At 40.7% G+C, this 12,868-nt stretch overlaps 1 protein-coding gene across 1 annotated transcript; it reads right to left on the bottom strand.

Moving 5' to 3' along the window:
- Positions 1 to 2,980: 2,980 nt before the first annotated feature.
- Positions 2,981 to 11,289, bottom strand: tbc1d13 (TBC1 domain family, member 13). Its single transcript, XM_069688108.1, has 12 exons — positions 11,098 to 11,289; positions 8,652 to 8,725; positions 8,527 to 8,567; positions 7,351 to 7,412; positions 6,735 to 6,834; positions 6,085 to 6,167; positions 5,778 to 5,937; positions 5,279 to 5,489; positions 5,035 to 5,198; positions 3,672 to 3,832; positions 3,524 to 3,581; positions 2,981 to 3,190 (listed from the first exon to the last, which is right to left on the bottom strand). The coding sequence occupies exons 1-12, from the start codon at positions 11,118 to 11,120 to the stop codon at positions 3,125 to 3,127; spliced, it is 1,203 nt and encodes a 400-aa protein (XP_069544209.1). The 5' UTR covers positions 11,121 to 11,289; the 3' UTR covers positions 2,981 to 3,124.
- Positions 11,290 to 12,868: the final 1,579 nt, after the last annotated feature.

Below are 12,868 nucleotides of genomic sequence, written 5' to 3'. Positions count from 1 at the left end.
TTTGGACAATATTCAGTTTGGACAATCCAGACGGACGTCAAAAGGTCTGTATTGCTCAGATTCAACAGGTAACACTAAGTGGTCAGGTGACACCGTGTTACACAAGATGCAATTATTAATATAATAATCCACAAAAACAAGCTGACACCTAAAAGCACAGCTGTCACTGCTGACGCTGAAGATCTTGTTTTAGCATAAACCTGGAAATATTCAGTTCACGTCTTCTTGATAACAATTTCTCTCCAATAACATATTTCAGAAGGTCTCCAAAGATTTAAAGCATTCATGAATGTATTTTTATGCAATTTAAGCATTCTTAGTGTATTTCATGAGACAGTTTTTTTCCAAATACAATTTAATTCAAAGATGGTAACCAATGACTTAATCACTTACAAACACAATTTCATACCATCATTCATTTTAATGCACATCTTCAAACATAGAAAAAAACATATATACAAGTCTTAACACTGGAGACGTTACAAAAACATGTGCTTAAAAAATGAAATCATGCAAATCTCACGCACACGCACGCGCGCGCACACACACACACACACACACACACACACGCGATTAAAAAGAAACTTCACTTGCCCTGGAATTGGTGTCAGTTACCATTGTGATTTTGTGTGTGTGTGGGGAGGGAGGGGAGGGGGGTGTCGGTGGGGGTGTGATTGTGATTTCTTGTGTGTGAGAAGAATCATATTTAATAATCCTCCACTTTGTGCAAAATGAGATGACAGTTAGAACGACCTCTTTCATCCTTGCTCAGATTAATGTGGAGAAATATTTAGATGAAGAAACTTATGTTGAGCTTTTTAAACAGCTTTTGACAGATGACTTATTTTTGGTGTTTCTGCAGCAATTAAGCTGGTCAACATGTGAAGTGTTGTAGATACACGTGTACATGCAGATTGTTTCATCAGATCCTGCAGCAGAGGATGAAACTCTTCCAGGTTGCTGGTGCTTCACACTGAACATCATCAGACTTCATTAAAAGGTCAATCTGCACCATTAAACCGGGCGTGTTGATCTGTTAACTCAAGACTTTGTACGGCTTGTATTTCCTTTAAAAAACAATCAACTGCAGGACTGTTTCCCGCCTGAAAAAGCGTTTGTGTGTCTGACAACGGAGGAAGAATGGAAAAATAGGTTTTTAATGCTAATCGTCAGGTTTCGGTAAAAAGCTTATCACTTCACTCGTGTACCAAATTTACATTCATCTAAAATAAAAACTAAATCCAAACTATTCCAACGTAATGTTTGGTGTTTGAAGCCGGTGGGACGTCACCTCAACACCTCGGTACTGAGTGGACACCACTCGGAGACCAGCTGATGAGTCTGTAGTACCTGCTTATGGACGTGTTGGACCATAACAGCAATTTAAGATGAAAACAAACTTTATGCTGACAACAGCACTAATGTTGGCTTGCTTGGGCCGAGGTCTTGACAGCTCATTAACATAAGCAGCTCCCGTCGTGGCCGTTATGTTATCATCTTGTTTTTGTTATTGTCGGTATCAAATTATTGGATATTGTGAATTGTGGAATTTCCGCGGATATAAATATCAGTCTGGTATCATCACATTCACAGTAGAGAGCATGACATCATCTGGGTATTATTTTGAAGGTTAGTCATTAGTGTTTGCAGCGGTGGTTGTATTTACTTCAAAAATGAACAAAATCCGTGTCTTGCCTGAACTTGTGTGTACCATCATTAGTGTTCACAAAATAAGAATTTAGCTGCTGTTGTCGGTGTTCGTTTTTCTCGTTAAGAAGCGCAGCGTCACGTTATAGTTTATCCAGCTTTATCTTAAGTTATTTCCACTAGTTCTGGTTTTCTGGTAAAGCTGCACAATTCTGGACAAAATGAGAAGCGCAATTTATTTTTGCTTTGAACTGAGATCCAGATTCTCTCTGACTTTTTCAGGATAAATGTTTAGTGAACTGATTTAGCTGATAGAGAAGAAAACTAAAAACAAATGGTGCTCGATACAGGACATCAACTTTGGAAATGCTTTTGTTCTTTTAGCTTAAATGCAGCAGCTTCATGAAGCTGATCCTGAACATGAAAAGTTCTCTCTCGTCTTCTTGAATTGAACGCAGCCTTTGATCAAGTATTTTTGGGTTTCTGTTCTTCCCGTCTCTGCATCACCTTGTTAATGTTTGAGGGAGAGAGTGGGAGCGCTTGTTTCGATGCAGCTGATGTCCCCAAAATGGAAATGCAGCAGAATTGTCAGCATTTAGAAGTGAGATGGAGATCCGATATATTTGTGCTGCTCTAGTTTCTCTTATCTTTCTACTCTTATCTTCACCCATTCAATTTTGCTCCACTAATCCCAAAGTTGTTTCCAAGCTATTTTAACCTCAACAGAAGCGTTGACACTGATGAGAGGAGCGATGCAAACACCGGTTATGTAATGCAACATCAAACAATATAAACCGTAGTCTCTAATTTCTCTTAAAAAATAAAGCGCCTCCGCCCTAAAATTATTGTTATTAAACTCCTAAAGAGAAGCATGTAAACCTGGGCTGAGGAAAAAAGTTCTGAAAATAATATTAAAGGATGAAAAATAATACCCTTCAATCAATAGTAGCTTCTTCCTGATATGAAATTAACTTCAATCTCCGATAGATGGAAAAAAAGGCATTGTTGACATTAAGATATACTGAACTTACACCCAGAAACACTCCTGTTGCACACCATAAAGAGATAAGGCTGACATGTTTTTAACATTAAAACTAATAAAAAACCCATTTCTGGTATGTTTTCATGCTCAAACTAAGACGGGTAACATTGGATTATTGATTATTGATTACTGCAGATGTTCAGTGATCTGAGCTGGACACGTCTCCATGGGAGCAGGAGGACGCACCCACCGAGTCTTTTCCTATAAACGCATCGTGAAACAAGTCCCCCCCTCACCCCCCTTCCAAGGAAGCATCAAATTCAGCCTGTTTTCAAGGCAGCAGCCCCCCCCCCCCCCGCCACACATCATGTCATGGAGTAAGACAGCTGCTCGGTCTGTGCAGCCTCTCCGTCGGAGGAACACGTTTGACGGGAATGTTTCTTCTTGAATGTTTCGTCCTACCAAACCTGGAGCGGAGCCGCGGAGGAAACGGGTCTAGGAGTTCTCCTGCAGTTCTTTGGCCTTGGTGAGGATGGTGTGCACGTCTGAGATGGGGTAATCCTGGAGGAAATAAAAACAGAAGTTTTAATGAAGCTAAAAGTGGGTGCTTTTATCTGCCTGGAAGAAAAAGGCTCAGTGATACCAAAGACATCTCCTCCTGCATCAAATCATTTGCTTTAAAAGGAAAATTATTATTTTGGATATCGCGTAGGTTTCAAAAATTTGGTACCGAAAGATGAAGCATTTTGTGATAGTAAATATTATCAAAACAAACCAGTTGGTGCCATTAAAGTATCGAAGTTCAGTTCCCAGGTCTAGATAGATGAATGAAAACATGACTTGAATATGAAGCTGTGGTTGGTATGTCCTCCTGTGTAGTATTAACAGGCTCACCTGTAGTAATCTCATGTTCACTGTGAAGTCTCCTGCCAGTAAGGTGTCCCGGACCAGTCTGTGGACACAAAGAGTCCAAGAGACAAAACACATGATTGACAGAAAGAGTCACGATCAGCGCTGGAAGAGCACAATCTGACAGGCTCACATGAGCATGGCGCAGCAGACCAGGATGAGGAAGTGGAACCGGTCCTGGTCCGAAAACAGGGTGTCCCAGATGCGGATGACGTCCGGCAGGAGGAACTCCTGAGACAACAGCAGGGTGAGCCAGCGGAAGGTGAAGTACTGAGGTTTGATGTTCTGCTCTTCCTGGAAAACACGAGGAGGAGTCGTCATCAGGCACGATAGCAATGCAGCATTTTGGACTCGAGATCAACAGGGATTTCAAATAAAAGCAGGATGAGGATGAGGACAGGCTGTGATGTAAAAAGGTTCAGAAGCAGAACTGAAAAGGAATATCCTTCAATCCTCTTCTTTTTACCAAAATTCCCCTCTTTGTGTTTTAAGATTCATTGCCAGCATTTCAAAATGGCTCAGAGGAATTTTAGTGAGTGTTGTGGAAATTCAGACATGAAATGAAGTTATCTTTCTTTTGTTAACACCTGGCGGGGGAAGATCACAACGTTACGAGACCCGAGTGACTGGATGGTGATCGAGACATGACTCGCTGAAGAAGACTTGTAGCTTCCTGCTGCTTCGTGTCTCCGTTCTGGTGCAACAGGATCATTGTAGGAGCTGTTTCTGATCCACCCTCGTATATCTGACAACATCTTGTTTCAACACATGGACTGTTTCATGGAAGCAGTCACCCGCTGGCTGTAGAGGTTGAGTCCAGCGTACACGGTGGGCTTCATAGACAATTGGAAGATTTTCAGGGGGAAACCTGGTCTGGGTCTTGTATGCATATGTTCATGCCGTCTCTCCTCTTTCACTTAGAAAAAACAAAGTCTTCAGTAATGACGATTGTCTTCTCCTTCCCCCCCCTTTTTTTTTTTACCGGTTTCCTATCCTCAATAAGTCATTTTCTCCAAAACAGATACTGGAATAGGGAAGTGTGGTCGAGGGGCTCTTAAAATCAGGGTCATTCTTTATTCTGACCAACACGGGAACTGACCAATAAACAAAATCATGGTTTGAAACCGCAGTTACTAATTTGAATAACCGGTGTTCAAGGGGGCAACCTGAAGGGAGAATTCAAAAGATGAGCAGGAAGTGCTCAGGAAGCGCTCAGGAAGGATGCAGGAAGCATGCAGGAAGCGTGCAGGAAGTGTGCAGGAAGCGAGCAGGAAGCGCAGAGGAAGGATGCAGGAAGCACAGAGGAAGGATGCAGGAAGCGAGCAGGAAGCGCGCAGGAAGCATGCAGGAAGCGCGCAGGAAGTGTGCAGGAAGCGCAGAGGAAGGATGCAGGAAGCACAGAGGAAGGATGCAGGAAGCGAGCAGGAAGCGCGCAGGAAGCATGCAGGAAGCGCGCAGGAAGCGAGCAGGAATGGAGCAGGAAGCGGTGACCTCACCAGCTTCAGATAGAGCTCCAGGTCTTTGTCTTTGAGCATGGAGTACACGCTCTCCATCTTGTAGGTGATGCCACACTGAGAGTCGTCCAGGCTCTTGATGAAGTTGTCTCTGTTCTCCGACATCAGGTTGGTGAAACAGAAGAAGGTGTCTGCCTCAGCGTGCTCTGTGTAATGGAACAGTCGCCAATCACAATATTTCCAATGCGTCAAACGTTTTAAGTTTCAGAACTGAAATGTGCCAAACCTTTCCACTGGCTGTTGGGATCTGTGGCGAACGTGTAGTAAATGGGCCCCACGATCTCGTTCATGCCCTGCACGTAGGCGATGCCGGGGTTGAGCTTGGCGTAGATGAAGAGGATCCGCTCCACCACCTCCCAGTGGGCTTCGCTGCCGTTGGGCAGCACCTCATATTCATTAGATGGATACAGGTTCAACGCCTTCCCGGGAGAGCTGACCTGGAGAACCACATCAGCACAAAGTGGTGCGACGGCTTCACAAACTTTACATGGTTTGTTTATTTATAATCAAGCACATACAAGATGAGATGGAAATGTTTTTAACCACTAGGATATTTAGACTTTATGTGGCAATTCCAAAACACTTTGGTAATTTCTCAATAACTAATGTAAATAATTAAAAATGATGTCATGCTTCATCCTCTACAGATGGATTCCTATAGACACGCTCTCTATGATGTAACTGAAACTGTGGTCAACCCCCAACCAACACACACACCCACTTACATTGGTGACTCCGCTGCGGTTGCAGTTCACAGTTTGTGCTTTCAGGGTAGTTTGTTCCACTCGTCGACGCAGCGTCTCGTAATCGTTCAGCGGGTCTAGGATCAGCTGGCAGGGATATCCTGTAGGACGCTGGAAGAACGCCATGTCTGGGTACAGTCGTCTGCAAAACACGCAAAACAAACAGTCCCAGCACATTTCACCAAATGCATCAGTTGCTTTACGTGAACAGATTTCTACTGTCCGCATAAGGACAAAACTGTGGACCTAAAAACTACCAGATGGAGAAGATCTTTTTAAAAAGTCCTACCTCACATCCTTGTCAATCTGCAGGAGAATTTCATTATCTTTGAAGTAGGTGTTCCACCTGCTGTCTGGATTGGGATTTAGAGGCTGAAAAGAATCATTAAAATAAAGCACATTTAATTAACGTCCCAGTGACTTGTTCTAAAGAGCCAGATTGAACAGCAGAGCTTCAGGTGCTCGCTACGTACACAAGAAACTGGAACAAACCCACACAACCCAAGTTGAACAGTAAAACTGTTAGTTTGAAATGTCATACCATTGTATTTTTGGACTCAATATGTGGTAACTCTGCTCTGTGTGGTGGAAAGTGGATGCTACTGTTGTTTGGTCACATGGCTCCAGAGCTACTGCTCAGCTTAAGAAGCTCATCTTTAATCAGCTGAAAAGCTGCAGATCCCATCTCGTCCATTACTTCATTTAAAACCCACAGCAGCCTCGTAAAAGAACATTCACACTTTGTTTTGTTCACTTTCCTCTCTGACGATATATAAAGGTAACTTTATTAATTTGAAATTGACTTTATACAAACATTTTTTACTACATTTGGATGGAAAACAAGCCACTGATGCACTCTTCCTTCACCACATGCAGCTTTATTGAATCAGGCCCATTCATCACTGCTGAAAAAAGAAGAACAAAGAAGCGTCCACTCACATGGTCCTCCATGGTCACGTCTTCTCTGGAAAAGCCCAAGTTGGCTTTGGCAATGCCGGGCTGGATGATCATTTCTTTGAGGAACTGGGAGTACACTTCCCTACGAGAGGCGAGGAAACAAATGCATCAACTGCATCAGTACAAATTCCAACAATCTGCAATATATGAATAACTTCATGAGCAGGTGAAAGTTTTGAGTACTGGTGAACTATAATCTTGTGTTTTCACTTCATCATGACGCTTCCAACGACAGAATGTTTAATCATTTCATCTAAAAGGTGAAGAAATAAAGTAACGTTCATAGCATTCATTAGTAAAAACAACAACATTATCTACTGTAGTAAAATGTCAGTGTTGGTGTAAAATGGAGGACACAACAGAAGGAATGTTTCTCCCAGAAATAGCTTCATAACAGAACAGCATAATAAACAGCATGAGGTTCGGTGAGTCACAGCAGAAATAGGAGTTGTTGTTTTTCTTTTTTAGTCAGTGAACAACATCAGCTGATGTTATCAGCTGATTGATAGCAGCTGATTTTGTGGTTTCCAAGTGACACCAAAAAGCAAAGCAACAAATTCTTTAAGTTTTAGCACCTGCTTTGATGTGGTCGACTTACCGCTGTTTTTTGAGGAAAGATTCCCATAATGTCTGATCGAGAGGTAGGTAATTCAAAAGGATCTGAAAAGAAGGGAAGTCAAGAACACAGATCAGAACATGTTGCAAGTCCTTAACGTCAAATATTCTACAATCTGAACCACTAGTTTATAAAATACAACCGTTTACAAAACAGTTGGGACAGTGTAGAATATGAGTAAAAGGGAAATAAAAAATAAGCAAATATATTTCATAAAAATTGCTCAATTTGATATTTTTCACTGGTATTCCTTTTTATGCTTTTATTTGTTTCTTATGCAGTTTTATCTCATTTCTTTTCTATATTTTTAAATGTTCCTTTATATCCGTTTTTATTTGAAACACCATGTAATTATTTTGCTGTGAATCACTTTGAGCTGCATTTCTTGTATGAAAGGTGTTCTGCAAATAAAGTTTATTATTATTATTAAAACAGTGAAAGATCTCATTTTCAACATTTGATGGTCTATTTTCAATTAAACATGGGTTCATATGATTTGCAAATTATTGCAGCTTGTTTTTAATTACATTTTACACAGCATCCCAACTTTGTTTGGAAACGAGGTTGTTTCTACTTTGCTAAAGAAACAATATACAAGTTTGGCCGAAGGGGTCCAATAATCTTCCTCTTATCAGGTGTGATTTCAGCCGAAGGAAACACTGACAGATGAAAGAGACCCCCCCCCCCCCAACCTCAGGTTAACAAAGACTGCAGCACAGTTGCTTTTTATCAACCAAGTTAACGATGTCATCCAAAAAAAAACCAGTTGCTTCAACTCCTGAACTCTGAGCAGATTAACTGCTGGAGGCGAAGGACATTTTTGTCGTCAAGGAAGACACGTAGTTGCGAGTTAACTATAGTTTCTGGGATATATGGACATAAAAAAATAAATGGATATAGGGTCGAGGGATGCTTGGGTCACAAGTCTCAAAACTTCAATGGCACACTTCCTTATCAACAGGTGGCATTCATGAAACAGAAAACAAGCCGTTCACTGCACGTTGAGGCCATGCAGGATTTGCTGAATCCAATTTCCAAGACACACAAGCAAACCCTCAAAGAAAGGTTTCACATCATTTTGCTCAAATGTTCTTGCGTGAGGCCTTAATGTGTCATTGATAAAAAGCTCCCGAAGCACAACAGAGCAGAGCAACCTACTTTCCAGCAAAGCGCTCGTATGCCTCCTTCAAACGGGACTCCTGAGGAACAAAGAAAGGATTGTGAAGTAAAGCAGAACAGAGTATCATACTACGCCAACATTAACAGCATGAATAACACATTACCGTTGAAGCATAGTTCCCTCAGTGTCTTCAAATCGATGTTTTCTTCACCCAAAGCCACTTTAAACTCCTGTATTCTGAAATAAGAAGAAGAAGGTTGATGTACCAAAGGGATCCAAGTCACTTTCAATTTAAGTCTCATCCAAATTCTACTGGACTCACTTCAGTTTCTTGAAGGGATTTCAAAGTCAACTTTATTGTCAATTCACCATATGTACAAGACATACAGAGATCGACACATTGTTTTCTCCCAGCGAGCCTATATTTCCTTTATCATAAAAAGCCTGCTTGATAGATACACCAGTATATACTGTCTACCTAATAAGAATATATGGGTCCACTTAAAACGTGCAAGGATGCATAACAATATGGTTCCCTGAAAGATCTTTTACTTCATTAATTTATTCAGCAGATACCATCAGATGGTGGAAGACCTGTTTCACTCTCTGCGCTGTCCCAACTAATCTCACGCCAAATATCAGGAAGCCTAAAAAGCCCCTTCTTTATAAAATGTCCAACGAGATTGTTTTCAGTGCACAGAAAAAGTCTGAACACGAGTTTTTTTGTTCACGTCTCAGCACTAATATCGGTCCATAAACGCTCCACAGCACTTGATCAAAGTCTTTAGTTGTTGGAAACACAAAACACCTTTCATGTGTTGAGTTTTGCCTCATTCACGTTGTTGCTCTGCAATTTCATATCTTTTGCAAACATTTAATTGATTGATTCATTGAAGACAAAGTCTGTAACAGGTTTGATTAATGAAACTCATCAAAAACAGATGTAAAGTCCAGTTTGTTGTTTCCAGCTGTTTGTAGGAGTCTTTCCTCTTCGTCTCAGTTTAATAGAGCAGCAGGATGCATGCGACTTCAACATTTTACGCACGAGCACGACAGTAACTCGATCAGTAAATACAGTCGTGGATTAATTCATTGGGATTTTTCACACACATAAAAAGAAACACACAATTTTCTCTGAAATAACTTGAAACTGACAAAAGTAATCAGCTTCATTGATGGTTTTAATCCACATTTGAAAAATAAATAAATAAAATAATCAGACTTTTGCTTTAACAGAACACTTTAACATTATAAAACAAATGAAAATGTCTTGGACTAAATGGATGGCAGCCTTCCCCTAATATTTTGCTGCACAACTTTCAGAGGCAATAAAACCAAACGAGTGACTTCTGGAGCTCAGCGAGACATTTCACCTGTCGACAGGTAGGTGGACCTCCTCTTCCAGAACAAACTACTCCAGCTCCGACAGCTCCGGCTTCTCCAGACGGCACGTTTCAGCTCTTTTCCAATGATGTTTGATCGATTCAGATCACTTCAGTTCGTCCGGTGTTTCTGACGTTGGAAGCTGGTTTAAACTGTCGGACCCCGAACGCATCGTCTGGACGTTTCATTGTGACCTGCTCAGGTTAAAGTTACCTGGAGCCCTAAAACACGACGCTGCCGGTCCTCCTTCGGGTTCAGTGAAATAATGATCAGCACACTTTTGATCTTATTCATCGCTGTCGTTATTGAGGAGTTGATTTGATGTAATTCCTTCTGTTCTTGGCCCCATTTTTTAAACCCACTAATGTCCAAACCTTCGACTTGATGGTCGGTGTCGTTTTTAAATGTTCCTTTGTTCTGTTTATGTGGAACATCTGGTTCTCTTCTTGCTGTGAGCTGGAAGGTTCTCCTGATAAAGTGGGTTCTTCTTATTGTTCCAACACTCCTCAAAACATTCAACCAAACATGAACTGAACTGTGACATCAACCGGCCGGTCACGTGATGATGACGGTGCAAGAACACCTGGCTGACGCGGGTTTATGTCACGTGACACCCAAAACGCACACCGAGTATTAATGAATAATTAGGGACAGCGACCTCCAGACCACGTGACTCGACGTGTCCACCGTTGGACGAGCGGAAGTGAAGCGCGCTAACAGTTTAAATAGAGCCGTTATGATGGAGCTAACGCTAGCTTGTCAGGGCTACAGGAAGTAGGTGTCAGCTGATGTGCTAACAAGGAATTAGCATCGCTCGCTACATGAAACCAAGAGCGCGTGACGTGTTCGCTTCTCCAGCTGCAGGAAGACATGAGGACATGAAGACATGAGGACATGAGGACATGAAGACGTGAGGACATGAAGACGTGAGGACATGAAGACGTGAGGACATGAGGACGTGAAGACGTGAGGACATGAAGACATGAGGACATGAATACATGAGGACGTGAGGACATAAAGACGTCTTCTCTGATCAGAGGGACGTTTTTAAACGTTGCAGAACCACGTTAGCATTTACGAGTGCGTGTATCTGTAGCATAAGTTAGCTTGTTCGGTTCTTCGTGCTGCTGAATGCGGGTAGGGTGCTCGGTGCCCGGTGCCCGGTGCCCCCTCTACCTGGAGGTGGTCGGACATGGAGCCGGGACCAAGGGTCCGCTGGATCTCACCTGTTTCTGTATGCGGTAGACATGTCTGGGCAGGCGGTGTCCCTTTAACTGGAACCGAAGGGATTCATTGATTGGCCGGAAGTCCTCCTGTCACTTCCGGCTCCGGGACACCGGTCACGGAGCGCTCCGGGCGGACAGCACGCCGCCTCCCGGTTCCGCCGTCACCCTGCTCGGTTGTTATTTTGCCGTTTCTGAGCGGGACCGTCCCGTCCGTGAACTCGGGCTTCGTTCCGGGTTGTTCTTGTTTCACGGCTTTTCTAAGTCTGCTGAAGTGTGTCGGGGAACAGATTTCCCAGAATGCTCTGAGTTAACATGAGTGACGTGCGTTGGGCGTTGTTTTAATACCCTCTTGTGCGTGACGTCATGTTCAGCAGTCTGATAAGCAGCGGCTCCTGAAGCTGGAGGACCTGAGCTGAACCACAACATGTCTGCTTCATCTTCAGAATATATTCATTATTACTCAACTTTAAACATCGTCAGAATTATTATAATTTCGCAGCTGATGACTTCCAGAAAACGTAAATAATTGGTATCTGCTCTGGTCAGTGACAATTATACTGTGCTGCATCACTGCTTAATGACCATAAATTCATGTCTGTGGAAAGTGTCAGTACCTTCTGACAGACACTAGAGGGCAGAAACGATTCTTTTGTTTGAGAGTAGATTCTCCAAGTCAGCATGCGTGATGATTGAAGGAAGAAATGATGGAACAGAATAGATTTGAATGGTGATGAACACACTGCTTTCTTAAGTTTAGCAGAACATTAAAGACATGATCAGGCCTTCAGTAATAGCTTCTGTTTAATGTGAATACTACAAACACAAATTCATTCATTCACTCTCTCTAGTTGAAAAACATCCAAAGACCTTGAACATACAAACACATAATGTCATAGCACCTGACACTGTTTTTTCATCCCAAGTTGTATTTATTTATTTTTGTGTATATAGTTTGTGTGTGTGTGTGTATTTATTCATTAGTCTTACTTTTCTAAAAAGTTATTTGTATCTATCTTATTTATTGTATACATATTTGTAATTTTTTTTTCTTATTATGTGCACTATCTATCTATCTATCTATCTATCTATCTATCTATCTATCTATCTATCTATTATTATTATTATAATAATAACAATGATAATAACAATAATAATGATTATAATAATAACAATACTAATTATAATAAAAACAATGATAATAACAATAATAATAACAATATTAATCATGATAATAATGATAATAACACTACTATTACTGCTACTATGACAACTAATAACACTTACAATAATTATAATAACACTAATAAGAATAATAATAAAAGTAATAATAATGCCACTAATAATAATAATAACAGTAATAATAATAACAACACAATAATAACAGTAATACTAATACTAATAACTACTACTAATAATAATAACAGTAATAATAATAATGACACTAATAATAATAACAGTAATAATAACAGTACTACTACTACTACTAATAGCAGTACTACTACTACTAATAATAATAATAATAATAACAGTACTACTAATAATAATAATAACAACAGTACTAATACTAATAATAACAGTAGTACTACTACTACTACTACTAATAATAACAATAACACTACTACTACTACTACTACTAATAATAATAACAGTACCACTACTACTACTATTACTACTACTAATAATAATAGTAATAATAACAGTACTACTATTACTACTACTACTACTAATAATAATAATAACAGTACTACTACTACTAGTACTACTACTATTA

Source organism: Brachyistius frenatus, unplaced genomic scaffold, assembly GCF_029030835.1.
Source record: "Brachyistius frenatus isolate BFR_SWC_R1_liver_20210118 unplaced genomic scaffold, ASM2903083v1 Contig_527, whole genome shotgun sequence".
Lineage (NCBI taxonomy): Eukaryota > Metazoa > Chordata > Actinopteri > Embiotocidae > Brachyistius > Brachyistius frenatus.
This window is presented reverse-complemented; position numbering and strand designations above follow the sequence as displayed.

Bases quoted from the DNA above. Each gene is read 5' to 3' on its own strand.
- tbc1d13 (XM_069688108.1), bottom strand. From the start codon at position 11,120: ATGTCTACCGCATACAGAAACAG. The intron at 3,582-3,671 runs GTGAGCCTGTCA...TTGTGTCCACAG, and splicing joins GTCTGCTGCGCCATGCTCAT to ACTGGTCCGGGACACCTTAC. The intron at 3,191-3,523 runs GTGAGCCTGTTA...TATTTCCTCCAG, and splicing joins TGAACATGAGATTACTACAG to GATTACCCCATCTCAGACGT.